Raw genomic sequence first — 26961 nt, forward strand, 5'->3', positions numbered from 1 at the left:
ATGTCTGGAGTAGTACTGGAGGAAGCTGAAATCATGATTCCTGCAGGGCTGTCCATAAATCAGTAAGAGTACGGGGGCGTGGGGATCTCTTCTCAACAGCACGTTGCAAGGCATCCCAGATGTGCTCAGTAATATTCATATCTAGGGAGTTTGGTGACCATCGGAAATATTTAAGTTCACAAGAGTGTTTCTGGAGCCACACTGTAGCAATTCTGGCTAAATGGTTCAAATGGCTCTGAGCACTATGGGACTTAACATCTGAGGTCATCAGTCCCCTAGAACTTAGAACTACTTAAACCTAACTAACCTAAGGACATCACACATACATGCCCGAGGCAGGATTCGAACCTGCGACCATAGCGGTCGTGCGGTTCCAGACTGAAGCGCCTAGAAACGCTCGGCCACACCTGCCGGCTTAGCAATTCTGGACGTGTGGACTGTCGCATTATCCTGCTGGAATTGTCCAAGTCCGTTGCAATGCACAGTGGACATGAATGAATGCAGGTGATCAAAATGGCTCTGAGCACTATGCGACTCAACTGCTGAGGTCATCAGTCGCCTAGAACTTAGAACTAATTAAACCTAACTAACCTAAGGACAGCACACAACACCCAGCCATCACGAGGCAGAGAAAATCCCTGACCCCGCCGGGAATCGAACCCGGGAACCCGGGCGTGGGAAGCGAGAACGCTACCGCACGACCACGAGATGCGGGCTGCAGGCGATCAGACAGGATGTTTACGTACGTGTGACCTGTCACAGAGTCGTATCTAGACGCATCAGGGGTCCCGTATCACTCCAACTGCACACGCCACGTACCACTGCAGAGCCTCCACCAGGCTGAAGAGCTCCCTGCTGACATGCAGAATCCATGGATTCGTGAGGTTGTCTCCTTACCCGAACACGTCCATCCGCTCGATGCAATTTAAACGAGACTCGTGCCACCAGGCAACATGTTTCCAGTCATTAACAGTGCAGTGTCCGTGTCGACGGACCCAGGTGGGGCTTAAAGCTTTGTGTCGTGCAGGTTATCAAGGGTACACGTGTGGGCCTTCGCCTCCGAAAGCCCATATCGATAATGTTTCGTTGACGCACGCTGACACTTGTCGATGGCCCTGCACTGAAATCTGCAGCAATTTGCGGATGGGTTGCACTTCCGACACGTTGAACGATTCTTTACGATCGTCGTTGGTCCTGTTCTTGGAGGATTCTTTTCCAGCCCCAGCGACGTCGGTGATTTGATGTTTTACCGGATCCTGGTATTCACCGAACACTTGTGAAATGGTCATACGGGAAAATCGCCAATACATCGCTGCCTCGGATATACTGAGTCCCATCTCTTGTGCGTCAACTATAGAATCACGTTCAAACTCACTTAAATCTTGATAGCCGGCTGCTGTGGTCGAGCGGTTCTAGGCTCTTCAGTCCTGAACCACGCGGCTGCTACGCTTGCAGTTTCGAATCCTGCCTCGGGTATGGATGTGTGTGATGTCCTTACGTTAGTTAGGTTTAAGTAGTTCTAAATCTAGGGGATTGCTGACCTGAGATGTTGAGTCCCATTGTGCTTAGAGCCATTTGATTTGAAATCTTGATAACCTGCCATTGCATCAGCAGTAACCGATCTAACAAATGCGCCAGACACTTGTCTTATATAGACGTTGCCGATCGCAGCGCCTTGTTCTGCCTATGTACATATCTCTGTATTTAAACACTCATGCCTGTACAAGTTTCTTTGGAGACTTCATTGTTAAACAGCACTGCGAAATTCATTATAAATGCAGATTAAATACGCGTACAAATAAGGGTAAAACATGTTAAATACATGTGACATATATTTCACTTTGTATATGGGCAAAGTCATGGGTAGGAAGCTCATCGTAAACCCCTGGAACGATTTCAACCAAATTTGGTACACATATTAGTTACGATGTGAAAATAAATTTCAATGGAGTAAAAACCACCAGCTTCCTATTGGGGTAGAGTAGATAACTTGGAGAGAGAAGGAGGTGAACAGATAGAAAGGGCGAAGGAGGAGCTGTTCACAAGTTGGAGAGAGGTGGAGATGGAGAGAGAGGAGGGAGAAAGAGTTGGACAGAGAGAAGGGGAAGGAGGAGACATAGTAATAGAAGATTGGAATAAATTCATATCGTGGTTTCTTTTTTTTTTTAATATATGTTAAACCGGAGGCAATATCAAGGGTTGCGGCTCGTGTGTAATAAATGGTTGATATAGCTCACTTGACTTCAGTCAGCGGTTGCTACAGGAATTCATAATGCGTGGTGGAGTAGTGTGTAAGGGCCCACTGACCGGCGCAGGCGCCATCGGAGAGCAGGAAGCCGCGGTAGCAGGAGCAGACGGCGCGTCCCTCCACGTCGGTACACACGTGCTCGCAGCCGCCGCGGTCCGGGCCGCAGGCGTCCTCTGGTGGCGCTGAGGAAGGCTCGCCGCCCGCAGGAAGACCTGCACGTACGAGCACTGACTCACATCAAAGGTTACAGACAATCAACATCTTTCTTCACAAAAGGTTGTATCTCTGCATTAACTGATCTTTGCACGATATCTTTTCCGTTAAAATCATTTCGACAAATAACACACGCTTACGGAATGTAACATGTTGTACAGAATGTCTCGAAAAGATTAATTTGATTTCAAAGAATGTTTAGGGTCGTTTTATGCAGCCCCCAGGGCAATATCTTGTCTTCAAAAACCACACGCGAGATTTTCATATTCTCTCGCTCGATATGCGCATACTATTAACCCTACAGAAAAAATGAACAGAACCTTTTCGAAGGAAATTTAGGTTAGTTAAATTTTGTACCGTGATACGTTTTCGCTAGACTGCGTAGATTTGGAGTTATTCAAGAAAAATGTACACAAGTGACCTTCAAACGTACCCTCACTCCCACACTCAGCCCCATCAGTCAGGATTTTTAGTATGTTGTTCATGGCACCCTCTCCTATCAATGTACAAAAATTTGTGAGTGCACGAACTATTTCTCACATTTCACTTTCTTGGACTCCGACTGAGATACGCAAGGACGACTCATGACCCTTACTCACAGCTTCAGTTCTTCCAGTACCTCGTATCTACCTTCCAAACCCCACAGAAGCTCTCTTGCGAACCTAGAGTGAACTTGCCTGTGAACGGCAAAGGTCCCGAGTTCGAATCTCGGTCCGGCGCACAGTTTTTGGTCTGCCAGGCAGTTTCATATCAAAGCACATTCCGCTGCAGAGTGAAAAATTCATTATTGCATTAATGTGGTATTTACAGGTAATCACGCTGTAAGAGCATGCGTTCTCAGATATGATAAGTTCACACAGGTACATGTATCACATTGTAACAACCGAAATAAAATGTTCAAACGTATCTACGTTCTGTATCTTAATTTTAAAAACCTACCTGTTACCAACTGTTCGTCTAAAGTTGTGAGGCATATGTTTGTGACTATTACAGCGCCATCTATCACAAAGCGAAAAAAGTGGTCCAACTAAAACATTCATATTTCTTTACGTACTACACGAATGGGGTTTCCTATTTTAACAAACGCAGTTGATATCCGTTTGACCTATGGCAGCGCCATCTAGCGAGCCAACCATAGCGCCATCTGGTTTCCCCTTCAAGCTAGACAAGTTTCGTTCTTTGTAGTTTTTTCGTTTGTCACTTATTTCGTGAGATATTTGGCCCGGTCACGATCAATGGACCACCCTGTATAATGGAATGACGACAATGAACGAGCACGCTGACGGCCCGACCCAAATGTCATCAAGCATGCATCTACAACCTGCATCCGTATTTTCATTATGTATAGTAACTTACAGCGGATGCATTTTAATCGAAAGTCGCTTGCCCGGTGTCCCTGAATAAACACGATATTGCATTGCCTGTGTTGTTCAAAATTACGATCCATCGTAATTCTGAATAACGCAGGAACTGCAGTATCTCAATTATTTTCAGTTTAAAATTAACATTTCTCTGTGTGTGTTTTGAAAGACAGATAACCCAATATTTTGTCCATTATTTGTCAGGGATCTCAGTGTATGCTTTTATCGATCTGGCGACATTCACCGAACAATTCTGTAATACGCCTGTAGTAAATGTACACTGATCAGCCAGAACATTATGACCACCCACATAACAGTCGGTATGTCCACGGACAACAGCGGCGGCACGTCGTGGCATGTAAGTAATGAGTCGTTTGTAGGTGGCTGTAGGTAGATGGCAGCACACCTACACACACAAGTTACATAATTCTCTTAAATGGGATGGATGCCCATGTGAATATTCACCAGAGCATAATGGAGCCGCCTCCAACTTGTCTCCGTCCTGCAGTACAGGTGTTAAGGAAGACGTCGGATTCACCCCCCTCCCCCCCAAACCCACCCATCGGCATTGTGAAGATGGTATCGGGATTCAACGGACCATGCAACGCACTACCACTGCGTCAACGTCGCGTGCCGATGGTCAAGTGCTCATTTCAGTCGTAGTTGCCGATGTCTTAAGGTTAGCATTGGCGCATCCGTGGGCCGTCGGCTGCAGAGGCCCATCGTTAGGAGTGTTCGTTGCAATGAACATTTGTACTTTGCCAGCATTAACGCCTGATGTTAGTTCCGCCACAGTTCGCCGCTTGTCCTGCTTTACCAGTGGGACGTCGGACATCTGTAATGAGGGGTGGCTGCCCAACCTCACGATCTCTGGACGTGTTTCGCCAAGTGTCAAAGATACTTACCACAGCACTCCTCGCACACCCGACGACTTGTGCAGTTTCTGAAATACTCGTGCCGAGCCTCCGGGCCATCACAGTCTATCCTCCGTCAAACTCAGATAGATCACGCGCCTTCCCCGTTATATACACGGACAGTACGCTCACTGATACAATATGCACCATGCGTGTGTCTGACTAGCTGTCATTACTCACCAGGTGACACTGCTGTCGCCTCGACGTGTTTATGTCGATAAGAGGTCGAAGGACGTAATGTTCTGGGTGATCATCTGTATGTATTTTTCAAAGACAGCAGTCCAGCTGATTAAATCAAGTCTTCATTGCTTGTTATTTGATATTTTCCGATCTAGCCGCTTGAATAAACATACGTGACGCCGACTAGAGCCGGGCTTTAGTGTATGTTTAAGCAGATGTTTTGCGCGGCCATTGAGGCTGCAGAGCTCTACTTGTTTATGCCTAAGATTCTCAAAAATAGTAATTAACTTATGTAATTCTTGCCGCCGATTGTAAAGTCGTTACATGGCCCCCGTTCGTTAATTCTGTTACAACAGTGTTTTCGTAAGTGCTACTAAGGGTCCTTACTTTTGTTAGGTGTTCTTTGTAAACTGGTGTTATTGCCGAGGAAGCGTGTTTCTTAATCAACACCGTATGTGAAATTATATTACCTGAAATGGCTTCGCCATGGTTAACACTTCTCTCTGAGCTGTAAGTCATTTGTTGCAGCTGCTAAGAATTATTGTTGATTGGTCTGGACCTGTAAGTCTTAATTAAACACTTGTACTGCAGCTATTTGAAACTTTATTTTTTTCGATTCGCCACGAACGACTCTTTCTCATTAACCCTTAAGCTGTTTTCACTTAACATCCGGGCTGAGATGCCGTTGTCCATTCATAAAACTCTCCCCTGACTCGCACTCTCTTTGTAGTTCGCCGCTTATCCTCGGAGGATGCCTTCCGCAGTCGGAGGCGAGACGTCAGGGGAGAGTTTTATGTGTGGACCACGGCATCTCAGCCCGGAAAGGTTAAGTGATGACAACACCTGCCGCGGAAGCCTTCATTCTATGACCTTAAGCTGTTTGTTCAGCTGCTAAGTACTATCAATTCATGTTCTTGGATATTCTCTTAACAAACAACGCCATAAGGCGATTAACAGTTTTGTAGCAACTCTTAGTACTTGAATTATTCACTTTGGCCCTCAAACGTGGGGCGACCAATGTTGTTTTTATTTTTAATTATAATCTTACTCTTATGCCTTTCATGAGTTATATTTAAATGTATACTCCTTCACTGTAAAAATTTTAAATTTTTTGTCAATACATTTTTGTTCTAGTATACTTAATTTTGTGGTTCCTGTACCTTTCCACTCCAGAATCTGTTCCCTACAGCTTCGCCCATATCACCCAGTCTCACGATGCGTGCCTTCTTCCTTCTGTGGAATTACGGATGACGCCTGTGTGTCTCCGCTTCCAATAATAGTGGATGAACCGCAACTCTCTATAGGAAAAGCAGTGATAGCGGTAGCTCCAGAGACGCTCGCAAAAGTATTGGGCGACTTTCGTTACGGTTCGATGTTTATCGTGCAACCATTGTAAGAAACGTTGAATCTATGTGAAAGGAAAATGAAAAGTTTGATAATAACGTAATTGTAAAGAGAGCAAATAGGTTTAACGTGTGTGCACGTAGGAGGCATACCACTGCAAAATTTGTAAAATAATATCTCTGTAGATAGATCTATGGGAAGGTTAAAATATACTCCAAGTATCTATCTTCATTGTTGCAAAATTTTAAAAAATATAGTCTTCTGAAAGCAGTTGAATCTTTTTGAAACATCTTGGATGGTAACCTCTTCAGTCAAACAATGTTCATGCCCTCTGCGCAAGTTTTCGGCATAATGAAACGTAAAAGCACGTTGATTCAAAGCTTAAAAAGGAGAAACTCAATAGGATGAGCGAGGGAAAATGTTGAAGAGCTGCTGTGGTCAAAACTTTGAATACGCGTACTAACAGGTGACTTAGCACACACTTTGCGCAAGACTGCGGGTCACTTTCGCTTCAACGTACTATGTAGATGGTCCAATAATTTTGGGTGTTAAGCGATGTTACCTGATTTCCCAAACAGCGAATCAAAATGATATTCTCTGTCGCAGAAAATAATTTAGAACCTCATCAAAATATCCACGGGTATGCTGCCGGTCTATAGTGTCCAACGGGCACAATATTTCGGCGATCAAACATGTCGCCATCATCAGGTGAACTGACGGACTGAGCTCCTGTGAACGTGCCGGCACGGAGATCCGTACGCTATGGCTGCTCAGAGGGAACTGGGTTCGGTCGCGACGGCGGCCGATTTAAACACCCTCCGCCCGCGGCGCGCTCGCTCCGCCGTCCGCGCCCCGCGCCACGGTCGCGCAGTGGAACAGATTGCGACGGCGTCTGAGATGACGTCGGTGTGATGGCTCTGTCCGCCGTGGTCGTCACAACTATACGTTTGCTCGATTTACTCTTGATTAACCCGATCGCTGGTTCCCAAGCCTTGCTAAGATTATAGCCACAGTCACGGTTTATGAGGTCGTCATTGGTGCGAATTTCGATGGCCTCTCTAACAACGCTGTCCCAGTATCTCGACGTCTGTACCAGAATCCTCGTGCGGTCATACTCCATGGCGTGATTTTCCGACAAACAATGTTCAGCGACCGCCGACTTGCTCGGATACATCAGTCGAGTGTGCCTCTGGTGTTCACGGCATCGATCCTCGACGGTACGCATCGTCTGACCAATATACGACTTGCCACATTGACACGGAATCTGGTACACGCCGGCCTTCCTCAAACCGAGGTCATCTTTGGCGCTCCCCACCAGTGCACGAGTTTTATTTGGAGGACAAAACACAGTTCCGACCCGATGTTTCTTCAGATTGCGGGCGATTTTCCCCGAGAGTGCGCCTGTGTATGGAATAGATGCAGTACCTACCTCCTCCCTCGTGACTTCATCCATCTCAACAGGTTGTGCTACAGTGGTTGGGCGGAGAGCACGTTGAATCTGCCACTCTGAGTACCCATTTTTTCGAAATACAGTTCTCAGATGTTCCAATTCCTGGGGTAGACTCTCTGCGTCAGAGATAGTGCGCGCCCTGTGTACTAGAGTTTTAAGTACCCCATTCCTCTGTGAAGGGTGGTGGCAGCTGTCTGCGTGCAAATACAGATCAGTGTGCGTAGTCTTCCGATACACCCCATGACCTAGGGTGCCGTCAGCCCTTCTCTTGACCAAGACGTCAAGGAAAGGTAATTTACCCTCCGTTTCAGTCTCCATAGTGAATTTGATGTTGGGGTGTATGGAGTTTAGATGTGTAAGGAAGTCAAGAAGTTTATCCATACCATGTGGCCAGATGACGAACGTGTCGTCCACGTAACGGAAAAAGCAAGTAGGTTTCCATACGGATGACGACAGGGCTTCCTCCTCGAAGTTCTCCATGTACAAATTCGCTACCACCGGTGAGAGTGGGCTACCCATGGCGACTCCCTCCGTTTGTTCGTAGTATTCTCCATTAAAAAGGAAATACGTGGAAGTCAAGACATGCCTAAAAAGTTCAGTGGTCTTCTCGTCAAACTTCTGACTAATCAATTCTAGTGACTCCCGCAGGGGTACCCTCGTAAACAAGGAAACGACGTCAAAGCTCACCATGATATCTGACTCATCCAACCTGAAGCTATCAAGGCGTTTAACAAAATCCACGGAATTACGGATGTGATGAGGGCATTTACCCACTTAAGGACTTAATATTTCCGTCAGGTATTTGGCCAACAAATATGTAGGTGCCCCGATGTTGCTGACAATGGGGCGTAATGGTACCCCCTCTTTGTGAACCTTCGGGAGTCCATGTAGTCTAGGCGGTACCGGACTTTGGGGTAACAATTTCTTAGCGTCACCCTCCGGTAAATCTGCGTCCTTGAGAAGCGCCCTCGTCTTGTTCTCCACCTTCTTTGTAGGGTCAACGCTGATCTTTCGGTAGGAATCGTCATTTAGCAGGCTCTGCATCTTATCAGTGTAGTCCTTATGGAAGACAACAACTGTAGCATTGCCTTTGTCAGCCGGTAAGACAACAATTTCAGAGCGCTCCCTCAGATCACGAATGGCCGCCCTCTCTTTACTGCTGATATTTGACTTCATCGGCTTGGATTTCGCCAACGCACGACAAGTTTCACGACGTATTTCCTCGGCTGATTCTGGTGGAAGTCGAGCTGCAACCTGTTCAACAGCACTAACAATTTCTGCGACCGGAGTGAACTTGGGGGTGGGAGCGAAGTTGAGACCTTTCTGCAAAACCGAGACCGCATCATCACTCAACACCATGTCACTCAAATTGATGACAGTCTTGCACGGAACCTGCAGAGACGGTTTGTCAAGGAGACGTGAGCACTTAGCTGTTTGACGTCCCGTAGCCTTCTTATGGGCGGAATCAGCTGACACCCAGGTGACACCATCAATCCAATCCCAGGAACAAGAAGTGAACTTACTAGCCAGTTGCAAATGTAGTTTGAGTAATTCCTGTGAGATAAACTCAAGGCTCCGGCGGGTGAATTGCACTCTCTCACGTGCCAATGCGAGGCTGGCTCGTTTCTTGATTCTCTTAGCTGCTGCAGAATCGATGTGATGCAGAACCTTAGCAAAATTTGGAACAACATTCTCGGAACGACATCTGTTTAGAAAGGCAAGAGTACTTAGCAAACGACATCTACGGTGGCGCAACTTTTCAAATTTCTTCATGCTGCGATACATCTCCTCCCCGTATTTTGATTATCAAATACGCCGGGAGAAACTCAAGAATCACAAATTTAGAACCTCTTTTCCAGCAGAAAAGACGTATTTTCCCATTTTTGTCATTTTCACTTCCGCCATCTACTACACTTTTGTCTCAAAGAGTATTTTTCTTACAGTTCCGTAAAGACACTCGTTGCAACCATTCCAAGGCGATTTTGAAATATCCTTCTTAAAAAAATGATTTCACCACCAAATTCATGATCACCTTTTTCATACGAACAACGTTAAATATGGTATTAGTATCCCTTAATACACATAACCCGTTTAACAATCTTACGATTCTTCCATCACGATTTCATGCAGTTCACAGACAGTTCCTCCAGAGAAAGAAAATTTACGAGTGTTTTTCAGTCGGACTCCCACAACATGTTGGATCTCATATGCTTCTACTACTACTTGTACATTCATTTATGCAACAATGAAATGTCTTGACTACAGCTTCTGGGTCCCTATAAACAATTCTCATCTCAGAGTTTATTTGGAATGAAACCTACTTATTTAAACGAAAATGTTTTATTACGGCATGATAGAAGACTGAACGGTTTCAGTTTACTCAAATATTATCCTATCATTAATCATCTCAAAGTAATCGGCTGTACTTGGAGCATGACTTTGCTTGATCATAACTGAAACGTTCGCTTTCCAAATAACAGGTGCATTTGTAATACAAAACAAAGACTGCTGAAAGTCAATGCGAAACGTACGACATTGTTCAAATAAGTTTGCACGTAACATACTACCGATATTAAGACTGATTAACAAATTATATGAAAAGTAAGTGGTTTATCAATTCTCTCTCATACTGAGCGGTAATAATACCTTTATATTGTCACTAACACACAACCGTCGGCTCACGGAAAGACCAACGGAATTTTTTTAAAAAGTGACCGGAACGTGGTAGACGATACACGATACTCCGAATTTGTGGTGTCCCGATTAACACCCTAATTCAAATTTAGGAGCCGTGTCAAGCCACTCTTTGCTCACACTTTGCCCTGTGGAATCCAATTACTTCATTCTACCTTGTCCCGTCACTTTTTCTCTTATACATGTCCCAGTGATGTTTCTTAGTTGATGATTGTGTGCATAAGCCTGTTCGTCTCTCTTTCCTTGTACGCAGACTCAGCTCTGCTCAGTCAATGTAGACACATGTTTAGCTTGAACAGCACAACGCCGTCGTTACTATCCACCATTATCGATATGCAACAACTAACAGTTACTAACATGATAAAGTATATTGCAAAAATTTCCAACAGCAAACTCTCATTTTCAGAATGGTAACGACATGAAATTCAGTAAAAATACGTTTTCGTAACTAGTGCTCTTCATTGTATCACGTAAGAACACACGACAGTTCACGACGGGGCACATTGTGAACCAAAAGTTCCTGTCCAATGTGCAAGAAACGATATACACTGCTCAGCACACTTAAAGGGCCTCTTTTTCGGAACTCCATAATTGTCTCCCATTACGAGGCACATATTTTAAATTGGGTTCAAAAAAAAATGGCTCTGAGCACTATGGGACTTAACTGCTGTAGTCATCAGTCCCCTAGAACTTAGAACTACTTAAACCTAACTAACCTAAGGACATCACACACACTCATGCCCGAGGCAGCATTCGAACCTGTGACCGTAGCGGTCGCGCGGTTCCAGACTGTAGTGCCTAGAACCGCTCGACCACTCCGGCCGGCCTTAAATTGGGTTCAAAGGTGCCTACAACCTCCCTCTGTAATTGTGCAAAAATGTGGCGCCCTGCGACGTTTGCATCTGGTTCGAAAGCGCTTCAAACGGCATGTTGTCAACACATGCGAAGAAAGGCCAGAACTCAGAAGTTCGTGAGAAGTGTAAGTTTGGTCAGTGATGTCACATTGGCACCAAATTACACCACAATTCTGCCCAATGCCACCGCGGACGTGTCACACGAGGGAAAGATCATCACATACCCTCCGACCCACGTTTCAGTCCTTCTCTTCACGTCTCTGTGATGGAGATCAAATCGCGACACGCAGGATTGAAATCACGCGGATTTCTTATGGGTGGGCGAGAAAAACACTTCACACACACACACACACACACACCAATGCGTAAAATCAATACAAATGGCTTCAGGGATGTCATAAAGAGCGCCGATGAAACAACGCCTTCCTTTGGGGCGTTGATTCTCACACGCATTTCGCGATCGTAAACGACAATTTGCAATGAGATCAACAACAGTACGACGTTCTTGACATCCTTTGACACTACTGACACCCCTGGACGATTTAACCCTTGTCTAAGGACAATGTGTGCCTGCAACCACATTGAACATGATCCCATCCGTTCGGATTGCCCTGGTGTGCTGCCTGAAACCACTACGGACCGTTCAAAACGACTCTCCGAAATCTGAATGAGATGTTAAACAGTGAGAGGCGTTTATGCTTCGCCTGCCCTCCTGCTTGGCATCGCCATGTGGCTTGATCATGTGGAGTGGGGGGTGGGGAAGGGGGGGGGGACGGACAGGGGTAACTGCGATATTGATAAAACGGCAAAAGGTCCCTTCAAGTCTCCCCTGTTCGGCAGTAGCCTAAGTGCCACCCGCACACCTTCAATGAGCACTTTAAAAATGTACCTGTGCAGAGACAACTAACGATGGACTCCTTCGCGTCTGCAGGCAGGCTACCCATGACCCCCTTCTCCTGAATGGTGCTACACTTCTCCTCCAGCACCTGCTTGTGGACTTGCAGAATCACAGATGTGTCGAACGCACTGCTGATTGCAGGTGCCTATGAACCTGTCAAGTGCTGTATCTGCACAGGTTCATTTTAGAAGTGCTCAGCACAATGCGCGGCTGGCGCTAGGGGCGTTGCCGAACTGAGGGCCTTAGAGGGAACCTTTGAGATTTTATTTATGGATGTGTCAGTGTCTCGAACTCAGTGGTTACGCCACAGGAGGGCATGAGACAGGAGCGCTCGAATTTTTTTTTTATTCTCGAATCAGAAACATACAAATTTGCAGTGGCCATCAATAAATATGTACATACATATACACAAATTGTATTTATATTACATGTGCCCAGTACTTTGCAACCTCCAAGGCGCTTGGAGTGGCTTGCAGGAGATCAATCTTCGTGCAGGATGTAGGGCACAAAAGGCACTGGAGCGTGTGGCTTGTGGTTTGTTCTTGTCCACAATCACAGGACGTATCTTCTGTTATGAAGCCCCATCTCTTCAGGTTGTCTCTGGATTGTCCAACTCCTGATCGTAATCTGTTTAAAGATTTCCACACCAGCCAGCTCTCGTTGTGTCCAGGTGGTAGTTCTTCAGCTTCTGCCGTCTGCAAGTGAGGCGTCGACTTCTTCCATAACTCCAGCCTTGACTTCTCTGGTGAAATGGTGAGTTTCTCGAATGTTCTCAGTAAGCTCTTTCGCGATCTCAGCCGTTGCTGTGGTGGATTATGTCCGTGCAGTGGATGGGCACTGTTCTGTTCCACTTTCAGTCTCTCCTTGTTGGCAGCCACTGTTCTGCGTATCCATGTTGGCGCTATTCCAGCCAGGCAGTAGAGCTTATCAGTTGGGGTAGGTCTTAAACAACCTTTGATCAACCAGCTGGTTTCGTTGAGAGCAATGTCTACTTGTCTGGCATGAGATGACCTGTACCAGACTGGAGAAGCATATTCAGCAATAGAAAAACACAGTGCCATTGCAGAACAGCGAATAGTTTGTGGATGTGATCCCCACTGTGTCCCAGGTAGTTTGCAAATTATGTTGTTTCGAGCGGAGATTGTCATTTTGGTGTTCTTGCAGTGCGTTTTGAATGTCAGAGTTCTATCGAGAGTGACTCGCAAGTATTTAGGTGTGTGATGATGCTGGAGTTGGATGCCTGACCATGCAATATGCAGCTCACGATTAGCTTCCCAGTTCCTTAAATGAAAGGCACACACTTGTGTCTTCGAAGAGTTTGGTCTGAGTTGGTTCCGATTGTAGTAGCTTGACAGTGTTCTAAGTGCTGTTCTAAGGTTTCTTTCCACTCTTTCAAGGTATGAGCTCTGCGTAGCAAAGGCTAGGTCATCTGCATATAAGAATCTCCTTGTGCCTGGGGTCAATGGCTGGTCGTTGGTATAGGTGTTGAAGAGAAGTGGAGCAAGACGCTTCCCTGAGGTAGACCATTTTTCTGCGCTCTCCAGCGACTGCGTTTCCCTTAAAATTCAACAAAAAACCTGCGGTTTTGGAGGAGGGTGCTGAGTAGTCTAACGAAGTGGGCGTTGTTGATCATATTGTATAGTTTTGCATGGAGTAACCGATGATGGAGCGCTGAAAAATCATAAACATCCTTTGCTACTTTGGATAACACTTTCACATTTTGTTGAACGGTTTTGATCCGTCCATACTGGTTCTGACCTTTACACAAGAGCAAAAATTACGATCGCGCTACTCTCCAAAATGGGTGCAATCACGTACAATGCCGTTCCAGAACCCAATATCCGTATATAAAAGTCAAATCATCCAGAGAGTGACTGCACTGTTACAGGTTGTCAAGAACGTCGTCCTGTTGCTCATAGCTTGGTGAACAGTTACCGAGAGCTCAATGAATGTGGATTAACAACCCAAAGGACGGAGTGGTTTCACTGACGCCATTTACACCACGCCCGATGGTATGTGCAGATTCTGAATGGAGATGTGTCTGAAATGTTTTCCCCGGCCACCCAGGAGAAAATTGCGTGATTTCAAGCGTGCACGTCATGGTTGTGACCTGTATTGCAGACGCGTAAAGAGAAAGGGGTAAAAAGTGTGTAAGAAGGAGTGTGACGAGCCTACCTCCTAAGCTCAGACCTTCCTTCCGCATGTTCCTTGCTGTTCGAAGCGTCGCTGAGCCCGAGCCTACAACCGCAGAGGCAACCAGTGCAAGGCTATTTCGAACCATTACAGAGTATGGTTGTAGGCACTTTTGAACCAAAATTCAAACTTCTACATCGTATTGGGAGACAGTTACGGGGTTTATAAAATGTAACCCTCAAATTACCGGGTGATCTAAAAGTCAGTATTAATTTGGAAATTTAATAAACCACGGAATAATGTAGATGGAGAGGTAAAAATTGTCACACATGCTTGGAATGACATGGGGTTTTATTAGAACAAATAAAAAAAAAACAGTCTTCACAAAATGTCCGACAGATGGCGCTGGACAGCAAAACTACTACCGTGACGGGTGAGACGCACGCCGATATGTTACAGAATAGCATCATCCCCAGCCTAGCTGATAAACACCTGCTGGAACGTACGATGTTTATGCAGGATGACGCTTCACCCCATATTGCCAGACGCGTGAAAGATCTCTTGCGCGCGTCGTTTGGTGATGATCGTGTGCTCAGCCGCCACTTTCGTCATGCTTGGCCTCCCAGGTCCTCAGACCTCAGTCCGTGCGATTATTAGCTTTGGGGTTACACGAAGTCGCAAGTGTATCTTGATCAACCGACATCTCTAGGGATGCTGAAAGACTACATCCGACGCCAATGCCTCACCATAACTCCGGACATGTTTTACAGTGCTGTTCACAACATTATTCCTCGACTACAGCTATTGTTGAGGAATGATGATGGACATATTGAACATTTCCTGTAAAGAACATCATCTTTGCTTTGTCTTACTTTGTTATGCTAATTATTGCTATTCTGATCAGATGAAGCGCCATCTGTCGGACATTTTTTGAACTTTTGTATTTTTTTGGTTCTAATAAGACCCCATGTCATTCCAAGCATGTGTGTCAATTTGTACCTCTCTATCTACATTATTCCGTGATTTATTCAGTTTTCAAATTAATACTGACTTTTTGATCACCCGGTATGTTGGACAGTGTAGTTACTAGGAAAAATCTTGGTTAGTTGTCAGGATCGATAATATCGAGTTGCGGGAAGATAGATATTGCAGTAAAATTAAGTTTGACGGAAGTTAATACTTTGTTTCGGTATGAGGAACTGTATGGTGAGGAACCAAGTCCACCGGTGCGATGTGCTAATTCCGCCATATTACTGTGTGCCGTTTGCCATGAAACAATTTGAGCTTTATTACTCCATCTGTTACTTCACTCATGTTTGAGTGCCAATTTCGACGTTCAATTAAATTCAAGACGTAATCGCTGCAACGAACTGAAATAGTTATCACTAAGTTCGAAAATATTTGTTACAGCATGTTATGGAACTGTACGCAATTTGGACGTGATATTGTTGTGAACAACTGCAAGTTCCCTGAAAAACTTTCTGCTGTCCTACCCTCAAATATTTCAGGCCACTGGATATTTTCATATTTAGTAGATTCGCCAGCTGCTATTCATTCCGAATAATAACAGGGAAAAATTTGTTTGGCCCTCCATCTGTTTCGACACCTCTAATCCAGAATTCCCAGACCACAAGTTACAGGAAAACATATCGCGCATTTTCTTATACATTTCTGATTACGTGAATTTAACTAGTTGTTTATAAGTGGTATAATATTTTCGTAGAAAGACGAGCAGAAGGTAATGTAAAGATCTCCTCAAAGAGATTGCTGATATTGACAAATAACTCTCTCAAAAAGAAAAAAAAGAACCGGCTCCTTGATAGTTTTAGAAAACAGCCGGTTTCTCTGCAGATTCGTTACTTCAGGACACCTGCTGTTTGTAATATTGAACTCAAACCTGGAATGTGAAGTCTGCAGTTGTAGTAACACCTGCTACTTCCATCATCTCGCAACCGGTTGCAGAGGAATGTGGAGGAGACGGGCTAGTTGTTAGCCAGCGGCTGATCCCTTGATGAAGCTACAACGCGTCAAGAGTGTAAGGTTCCATTGTGATTCATATAACCAAAGCAGCTACTGGTTTTTCAGTTTGGTTGTAATGTCTCTTGCAACCCATGAGTCGTCTTAATGGACAAGTCGTGATGTCTTGCTATTAACCACACTCTATTTGAAAAGGTGTATTTTGAATTATGAAAGAAAATAACATACCATACGTCATGATATAGGAACCGTACGCACATATGTTGATGTGTTTTAGTATAACAATTTTGATATTTTCGTAAATTTACCACGATCAGTATTTTTTCAGTTTCAGGCTAATATCGTATTACGAATTTCTAACATTCTTGCATTGCTGTTTATCAATTATCTTACTGTTATAGATCGATAACAGCAACACTGTAGGTGCAGAGTTTGTTTCTCAGAATACGCATAAAGTTGCCAATACGCTGTGTATATCACAAAAAGCTGAATCTGGTCCTACGACATATTTACTGTATGGTTTGACATTAATCTCTTAATTCTGTTACCCTCTGCGTGGCTTCTATACATGATGTTTTGCCAAAGCTACGCTATATACTTCATTTTTTGTCGTTCACTATTACTATCTCCTCTGCTTATCCAAGACATTATAACACTGATGCTACAGATTTATCCTTCCTCTGATAACTCTTTCCCGAAAAAACTTGTTTCGCCGCCCATATCCTGTCGTACATCTCTTAACACACAAATGATGCTCAAAAGTCCAGTGAAACAAACATTACTTTTCATGGTTTTTGTGAATAATTTCGGATGTGTAACGGGGTGTCCCCATCCACAAAACAACTGACGACCTCTTGCAGCATCCAAGGTCAGTTGAAGTATAGTCCCTTCTAGGATGACTGGAATGTGTAGAGACTATAGACATTTCTTTGCTTTCTTTGTCTAATTTCAGAATTTTAAAGAGGACATAGGCTACATAGCCTCTGCAAACTTGCAATGTGGTGGAGTCTTTCACTCCAAATCTCATTATGCAATGAATATGTATGGGAGTGAGGTGACGTGCGGCAGATTAGGTTTATTCTCATAGGAGTCAATGAAGATCGGTTTGCGTATACCAGTTGAGTTTATTACAGAGGTAGCAAATCTGGTTCAGTCTTTAAGGATTTTGAATGATTCATAATTCAATCACACCTGTTACTATACGTTCCCAGCCGCAATTTTAGAATGTTATTGTGTTCATTCTGATGTTCTGCATTACGTTAGTGCCTCTGTTATGGGTTCTGAACGTGAATGGAGCGTTATGTAGACACATTATAAGGCGTAAGAAAATAAATACTCCTCAATTATCACTTCTGCAGCTCTGCTTCTTTTTCTTCACGATCAAGTAAGAGGATTACTCGATGAGATGGTGTTGCTACATTCCCGTCCGCTCCGTACACAATCGCACGCCAGTCCTTTGTAAACGCCGGCGTCTGGCATATACGACTACGATGGCTTGATGGCTGGAGTACGCCAAGCCTGCGATACGGCGAGTGTCGATGCAGTTTGGCATGGAGGTGTCTGCACGGAACCGCAATACAACAAATTTCTAATTGACTGTGCTTCGTGAACTTAAAATTCAACTAACCTGTCGGCTGTTCAGATGGATCGCAACAGGATCAAGGCTCACATAGTTGCGCTGACCCATCGCAGATTGCACGGAAAGGTCGCGAGGAGTCGCCGTCAAGATGCGGCGTGGGAAGAAGACCCCTTAACGCATCACGTCTTCTTTGGCAAGAAGCACCGCCACCAACAACTCGTGGGGGCCATCGGGCCACTATCCTGGCAGAAACCGTGGCTGGCTTTGTGGAACACTTTTGTCACATGTACCAGTGCGAGCAATATAGAGTTCATGATTTGGAGCTAGTTTTGTCCCACTTTATTCGCACCATCTCGGGCATCTGAGTGGAAACCCTGATTGAGGACATCTCCTGTGATGACGTCAAACATGCTATGGCGAAGGGTTCTTCAAACAAGTCGCTTAATGTGGATGGTCTCCCTAAGGCATTTTAGCGGGTTTTTCAGGATTTGGTGACGCCAAGATTGACTGCAATGTTCCACGAACTGTTGATGACAGCCACCACTTTCCCGCAGCTATTTGTTGAAGACATTACAATCCCAGCTTACAAGCCATTGTCCGCGTATACAGTTGTCCATTACCGCCACCTAACCCTACTCATTGCCGACTAGAAGATATATGCGCATATTATGGCGACACGATGCCGATGGATCCTTCTAATATCCACTGAACAAACGACACCGGGTGGACCCATCAGTGTCCAGATGGACGCAGGTGAATGTCGAGATGTGTTTGCTCTAGCAGCTGTGTGCAATCTCTGTGCAGCATTGATGGCCGTCGAAGTGTTTTTGATCATGTGCGACATGGTTACCTCTATCCTGTCATGGAGCAAATGGGCTTCCCGGCACCCTTCACTGGTACCCTACGACGTCTCTACGCCAGCGCCACTCCCTTGTCCAGCCTAATGGTACTGATCCGTCGTTCCTTACGTCAGGGATGCCTACTATCGAGGCTCTTCAATGCTCGCCCCTGGAGCTCCACTATAAACACGCTGGCCTCCCACGTATGTGGCCCCACAGGTATAAAAAAAATGGTTCAAATGGCTCTGAGCACTATGGGACTCAACTGCTGAGGTCATTAGTCCCCTAGAACTTAGAACTAGTTAAACCTAACTAACCTAAGGACATCACAAACATCCATGTCCGAGGCAGGATTCGAACCTGCGACCGTAGCGGTCTTGCGGTTCTAGACCGCAGCGCCTTTAACCGCACGGCCACTTCTGCCGGCTACAGGTATAAAAGATTTCTACATTCAATTAGTGTATCGTGTATCTTGCTGAACAAGTATCCATTAACGAGGTGGATAGTGTGGCGCAACTTTCATCAGCCGTACCTCCCGACTTCAGTCCGAATGACATGACACCACGTCGCTTGTGGAAAACTCGCCACTAACCAGAGTTTGGAAAAAATTTGGAAATTTTTGGTAAGGTCTTATGGGACCAAACTGCTGAGGTCATCAGTCCCTAAGTTTACGCACTACTTAATCAAACTAACTTGTCCTTTTCCCATGCTCAAGAGAGGACTAGAATTTCTGACGCCGCGCTGACCGTGACAAGACGTCCGTAGACCAGGCGGCTACCCCGCCCGGCAACCAGAGCTTACATGCTATTTGTTTAATGGACACTCCTTTATGCTCCACCTGTCACTCGGTGGACGATTTTGACCATCGCCTGACCTGCGCCAGTGTTCATGATGTCTGGACATTGGGGCGGCAATTGGTCTTCCATCCGTAGTCGAAATGTACGCTTTCATTCGCCTGGAGGACTTGTTTCCCTGCAGCCAAGACTCATGCAGTAGTCTGGTTAAAGGATGGGTAGTCGCCTACCTTTACACAGATGGGGACAAATCGCGGCTTCGTCTGTGGACCATTCTACAGGCTGAGCATGCGGTGATTTAATGACGTCCATGTCACTTCGCCTATTTCGCCAATTATCTCGGTGGGATTTTATACGACCCCCGGTCAGCTGAATTGTGTCGGGCGTGATTGGCTCGACTGCTGAGCCTAATACCACATTGTCCTTGTTTCCCATTCCAGTCTCCCCCGCCTGCCATATCTGTGTCGCATGATGAAATTTCATGATTAAGTTATCTCCTTCCGTGACTGTCCCTTCACGACGACTTCCGGTTGGTTGGTGGCGTTTGGGGGGATCCCGTGGCCAGGTCTCGTGTGGTCGGTCCCTGCCCACTCCGCCCCCGCCCTGCCACCGAGCCGGAGGCTACCTACACGTACACATCTCCCCCCATCTCTACCATCCATCTGCTTATAAGGAATGGTCAATTTCCCACACTAGTATTTTCTAACGTTATATGCTGATTTTGTGTATTATTTGTTTGGAAATTAAGTAAAAGAAAAGCCGTATGGTTTAATTGATCACACCGTAAGCAAAGGGAGTGCGGCGACAAGTGAGAAATCCAGGTTCGATTCCCGAAGCGCCGCAAATTTTCGTGAGGTATAGGCAATATCACCATACCTAATAAAGCGAATGTCAAAAATATTTCGAAACTGGGAGTAAATGTCATAAAATGCAATTATTGTTTTACATGTGGGGGCCGCTTGGGGTTAGCCGAGCGGTCTAAGGCGCTGCAGTCACGGACTGTGCGGCTGGTCCCGGCGGAGGTTCGAGTCCTTCCTCGGGCGTGGGTGTGTGTGTTTGTCCTTAGGATAATTTAGGTTAAGCGGTGTGTAAGCAAGCTTAGGGACTGATGACCTTAGCAGTTAAGTCGCATAAGATTTCACACCCATTTGAACATTTTTGAACTCGTGGCAGCTTATTGCCTGTAGAGAGGAGCTTATTGCCTTTAGAGAAGAGCACCTCGCGTACCGCAGATTCGTTAACCTTCGAGGTCGGCTCGCGAACAACGCTCGGAAAGAACTTCCGTCAGTGTCTGGAAAAAAACTAGAATTTCTCTGATTTTGGTATCTTGATCATCTCATGAGATACGAATGAAATGAAATTCTATATTGCTTGACTACTTTTAGTTCATACTTTCTCGGAGTTCTAACAGTAAGTAACTGTTCTGGTTTCTGATCATGGCATTGACCGAACGTCTCTGAAATGCAGTCCTACGCTCTAAAGCAACTGTGGAATGATGCGCAGCTTTTCTTTGGATTTTTCATATATCTTCTATTAGCCGCACTTCGTAATAGCGGAATTCGTAAGAATCGGCGTAATAGTGTTGCCTTTGTGAACGATTTACATTTCTTCAGAACTACTGCAAAAAATATAAGTTTTCAAACTGCTTTTCCTCGGGCTAGTTCCACGTGGCACTCCGTTTTAAATTACTCTCTGCTATATACGTAGGCAATGTAGGTCAAGACTTCTCTTGGAAGCTGGGATTCATTTCAGAATTTTCACACATCTCTAACAATGACAGTGTGCCATTATCCTAAACTGCAAATTTAACATTGTCGAGCTCGACAGATAGTACCAGTTGGCATAACTGCATAATAAAAAAATTGTTGTTCACGAACTACATTTTCTTGAAGTTTAACTAATTCAGAAAGCGTGAAAGAAATGCAATGAATTCATTAACGTGATCTGACATGACGTTTTGTGAGAATAGAATTATAAATGGCACTGTAGTTGCTACGGCCAGTCATGATCTAAGAGATGGTTTACGGTTTTTTAAAGTTTATGACCTGTTTCTTCACCTTAAGAGGTGTTAATGTAGCATTTTTTCCCTGGTTAATTTTATTCTAAATGCAATATCATTTTAAGCCAGTCTGATTTTTTCCTGTTTTCAGATTTTGAATTTTCATTGTCAACCTAACAGCCTTGGTACATGAATATAATATTTTTTGTCAATAACTTCTTACAAATCATGGATTTAATCGTGAGAAGGATGTAATTTGAAATCGAGAAATAAAAATGTGAGTATCGTGTTCCTACGAACAATACAAAGTCATATTCTTGCCACCTCACAATTTAGATATCAAAATAATCTGCCTTTATATCTTTATTCCTTTGGCCTAGCAATTTTTTATTCACCAGAACTGTTATGTCAAAAAAGACAATTTTAGAATCTTGGCTCTTCGTATATATATATATATATATATATATATATATATATATATATATATATATATATATATATATATATATATATGTGTGTGTGTGTGTGTGTGTGGACGCCTGTGATTAAATCCCTAGAAATATTATAGTTTATTTGGTTTCACTGTCTGATGATTAATGGTGTACTCTTACAACAATGGATCCTTCTCGCTATTTATGAACAACGAATTAAGACGGGTGCACACTCGACCAACGAAGACCAATGAACGACAACCAATCGCTTCGTTGGCAGAAATTTGCGTGGTGCGCACGGGCTGCCAGTCTCAGCCAACGAAGCGGTTGGCCTTGGCTGCGGTTCTGACTGTCTGCTGTAAAACCAAAGCATGGGCGGGGGTGGGGGGATTCGTTGGTTCAGTATCGATTTGCTGTGTTGTTGAACGAACATACATTTATTGTGTCTAAAAATATTGGAGTATTGAGTGGAATAGGGAGACAGCAGACAGCACTAAAACTGGTAGCTTTATCGTGAACGAGAATGTTTACAGGATTCTACGAACTGCGAGTATAAAATCAAATTGAAAAGATTAGGCGCTTGCAGGGAAATAAGTGAACTGTTAGAAAATAACGTGACGATGTGAAAAAGAAAACATAATCTTTATGGATATCTTTTTATTACAGGTACATCTCTACTAGAAGAGGTGTCATCTTTGGAAATTTTAGGGCCTACTCAATTCAATAAGAATTCAAAATCTATAGCTCTCATTCACAGAAATCAATGAACAGCGCATGTTCCAATTCCGCGTTCAGGTCAGAAATTAATTTTGTCCCACCACACTGCTCCCTACTTTATAAAAGAGAGGTCGTTCATCAGCGTTGTTTGTTCTTCGATTACTTTTCCTAGCGATCGGCTTCTTCTAAAGTATGTAATGGCTCGGTGTACAGTTCGTGTGGACAAGAGAAGTATCTGGCATTAAATGGACACGGTATAATTACGCAATAGGTTGCAAGTCATAATGAAGAGTACTGTGCGCGCAATTTCAGTTGTTACGGAGCTACAAGAAGAAGAACCTTCACCACAAATTGTCAACGAAAAAAGTCATGCATTGCACCGACGACATGTCAGCCTGAAGTACGATCCAACTAATTACATGATTAGAGTTGTATACGGCTGGCCAGTGTCGTAGTTCAGTTTTCGTGTTTGAGTAGTACAGAGTTATACTAAAGTGCTGATCTTCAATTTTACCTAAGACAAAACACTTAGGTAGGATCAAACCTATTCGTTATTGATGATACGAGGAGGTCGCAATGATTGAGAAATTATTGCAGTGTTTTATGAAAGAAATAATAGCAATTAAAATTTCAATAATCTGCATGGCTACAATTAATACAAGGCTCTAGTCTGGTAATCAGTAATACAGTACTTAACAGAGCAAGATGGAGTAAAAGATACTTTCTGGGTATTTTTAACGGATAAATATGTTTTCAGTTTTACACTTGTACAATCAGTAAGACACATTTTATGACGTCTTGAGCAAGTAATAGTACTAATTACAGAAAGTGGTTAGCAGCAATTGTTAATGAAAAGTAATAACAGTTGAAAGTGCATTAAACCAACAAGTCATATCCCGAAACACTGCCACTCTTTTCTGATCGAAATTTTAACTTTCCTGTGAGTTACAGTTACGTAATTTGCAAAGTTAAAATTACGTAACTGTAACTCACAGGAAAGTGATTATTGAAAGACGCTATATCATTCCGATAATTTTGAAGCTAAATGACAGCATTCAGTAATGAATAAACATAAATGACTTTCTGAGTAATATTAATGACAGTAAACATTACTATGAGTGACGTCACGTAATTTTTGAGTTTACTTCGGTGTTTACTATTGATAATATTATGTTGTTCTTTGTTTTCCATGAGGTGCTATTTAACGCAAAAGTTCTTTTTTTTTTTACGCCGTAACATGTCTATTTGGAATTACGTGAGATCGATATTTACCAGTTTTATGCTGCTTTTGCCTTGCAACAAGACAAGAGATTCTTGCGTAAGTTTCTCGATATTAACAGACAGTAATTATAGAGACAACAGTTTTGCTCACGCAGTGGCGACCGTTTTTATCATTGATTTTTTAATTAAATTTTTAACACCTTCTAAATTTAACTAACCACTGTAATTCCATTCGTCCCAATTTTACGTTGATTTAATTTAACCGAGTTTTTCTTTCTTGTCGTCACTGCTGCAGGTACACAGCAAAGCGATTCGTTTACAACTGCAACTGCATTTCACGGATGTCGTTTGTTCTTCTGAATACATGGGAACTTTAGATGCACGGTTCATTTAAGTCCTAACGAACTGGCGTCGTTATAGTGAAACTGTTATTAAAACGCTACGTTATTACAGTAACAAAATGGATGCAACCTCGGCAAGTTATCAGAGCCTACTGCGATTGCGATAGCCGAATCCCTTGGCCCAAACCTCCAGTATTGGTGAGAATGACAGGCCGAACGCCAGTGCGCTGGCGACCAATGTTCGGCCAGATCCATTGATCCAATGGCTATCGCTGGTTTGCCGTCGTTGGGACAGTGTGTACGCTCCTTTACATTTGCTTATCTTGAGGGTCAACTACCATTTCCTGCTTCTAGCGTCTGTAATTTGTAGGCTTTACTGAATTCCCGAATAAGTCGCTGCCTGTACAGGTCTGTACAACAGTATCTAGTAAGAACAGTTTTCTGTGTCTTCCATTGTTACTTGTGGAGCGAGAAGGTTTGAATGTAGCAATGAGGGAACTGTTGTTAGTGAAATCAAATGATTTCACAGTAAAATAAAATATTCGAATGAATAGAGATGAAGAAACATGAAGTTTTCTCACCGGCTGTTGTGATGGTGGCGGCGACTGTGGTGGTGGTGGTGCTGGTGGTGGTGGCGTCTGCGGCCCTGGTGGTCGCGACGGCAGCCGCAGCCTCGACGTCGGGCGGCGCGGTGGTGGGGGCCAGTGGCTGAGGTCCGCTGGCGGTGGCGGCAGCGACGGGCTGGCAGTCCGGCGGGTCGCCGAGCCAGCGCTGGCGCGAGCAGAAGAGGCGGTCGTGGCGCGGCTGGCGCAGCGCGTGGCCCTCCTCGCAGCGGTAGAGCGCCACCAGGTAGCGGTTGAACGGCGACACCGGACTGCGCACCCTGCAACCGCCGCGGCCGCGTGCACAGTATTGTCAGAACAGCGCTGCACGCGCATAGCGATGCCGCGGCTGCGGGAATCGTTCACCATCACTTGCTTTGTATTGGGTGTGAAAGAACGCGGCCGCTAGTTTCCAAATTTGCTGTCTCACGGGCGCGTAATCGTTGAGAGCGAGGAAACAGGTGTGTGGTGCTGCCCCTCGGTAAGGAAAAATGGGCTGCATACAGCAGCATTATTCAGATAGTCAAGGGAGATGAAAAATTAATAGTCATGGGTGACTGGAATTCGTCAGTAGAAGAAAGGGAGAGAAGGAAACGCACTAGGTGAATATGGATTGGTGGTAAGAAACGAAAGAGGAAGCCGCCTGGTAGAATTTTGCACAGAACACAAGTTAATCATAGCTAACACTTGGTTCAGGAATCATAAAAGAAGATTGTATACATGGAAGAAGCCTGGAGATACTGACAGATTTCAGATAGATTATATAATGGTAAGACAGAGATTTAGGAACCAGGTTTTAAAATGTAAGACATTTCCAGAGGCAGATGTGGACTCTGACCACAGTCCATTGGTTATGAACTGTAGATTAAAACTAAAGAAACTGCAAAAAGGCGAGAATTTAAGGAGATGGGACCTGGATAAACTGAAAGAACCAGAGGTTGTACAGAGTTTTAGGAAGAGCATAAGGGAACAATTAACAGGAATGGGGCAAAGAAATACAGTAGAACAAGAATCGGTATCTTTGAGGGATGAAGTGGTGAAGGCAGCAGAGGAGCAAGTAGGTAAAAAGACGAGGGCTAGTAGAAATCCTTGTGTAACAGAAGAAATATTGAATTTAATTGATGAAAGGAGAAAATATAAAAATGCAGTAAATGAAGCAGGCAAAAAGGAATACAAATTAAAGAGACCTTTGGAGAAAAGAGAGCCACTTGCATGAATATCAAGAGCTCAGATGGAAACCCAGTTCTAACCAAAGAAGGGAAAGCAGGAAGGTGGAAGGAGTATGTAGAGGGTCTATACAAGGGCGATGTACTTGAGGACAATATTATGGAAATAGAAGAGGATGTAGATGAAGACGAAATGGGAGATACGATACTGCGTGAAGAGCTTGACAGAGCACTGAAAGGCCTAAGTCGAAACAAGGCCCCGGGAGTAGACAAAATTCCATTAGAACTACTGATGGCTTTGGGAGAGCCAGTCCTGACAAAACTCTACCATCTGGTGAGCAAGATGTATGTGACAGGTGAAATGGCCTCAGACTCCAAAAAGAATATAATAATTCCAATCCCAAAGAAAGCAGGTGTTGACAGATGTGAAAATTACCGAACTATCAGTTTAATAAGTCACAGCTGCAAAATACTAACAAGAATTCTTTACAGACGAATGGAAAAACTAGTAGAGGCAATACTGACCTTACGACTTATCTTAGGAGCTAGATTAAGGAAAGGCAAACCTACGTTCCTAGCATTTGTAGACTTACAGAAAGCTTTTGACAATGTTGACTGGAATAGTATCTTTCAAATACTGAAGGTGGCAGGGGTAAAATATAGGGAGCGAAAAGCTATTTACATTTTGTACAGAAACCAGATGGCAGTTATAAGAGTCGAGGGACATGAAAGGGAAGCAGTGGTTGGAAAGGGAGTGAGACAGGGTTGTACCCTCTCCCCGATGTTATTCAATCTTTATACTGAGCAAGCAGTGAAGGAAACAAAAGAGAATTTCGGATTAGGAATTAAAATCCATGGAGAAGAAATAAAAACTTTGAGGTTCGCCGATGACATTGTAATCCTGTCAGAGACAGCAAAGGACTTGGAAGAGCAGTTGAACGGAATGGATAGTGTCTTGAAAGGAGGGTATAAGGTGAACATCAACAAAAGCAAAACAAAGATAATG

General features: G+C 44.2%; 1 protein-coding gene across 1 annotated transcript in view; it reads right to left on the bottom strand.

Annotated features, from left to right (window-relative positions):
- The window catches only part of LOC124775332 (fibrillin-3-like), a 198434-nt gene extending 188489 nt beyond the window's left edge, over positions 1-9945 (bottom strand). Inside the window, exons 1-2 of the mRNA XM_047250166.1 lie at positions 9876-9945; positions 2308-2460 (exon numbers count right to left, since the gene is read on the bottom strand). Of these exons, the coding sequence (XP_047106122.1) occupies positions 2308-2460; positions 9876-9945 (223 nt within the window). The remainder of the gene's footprint in view (positions 1-2307; positions 2461-9875) is intronic.
- Between the last annotated feature and the right edge of the window lie 17016 nt (positions 9946-26961).

This window comes from Schistocerca piceifrons, chromosome 1, assembly GCF_021461385.2.
Source record: "Schistocerca piceifrons isolate TAMUIC-IGC-003096 chromosome 1, iqSchPice1.1, whole genome shotgun sequence".
NCBI lineage: Eukaryota > Metazoa > Arthropoda > Insecta > Orthoptera > Acrididae > Schistocerca > Schistocerca piceifrons.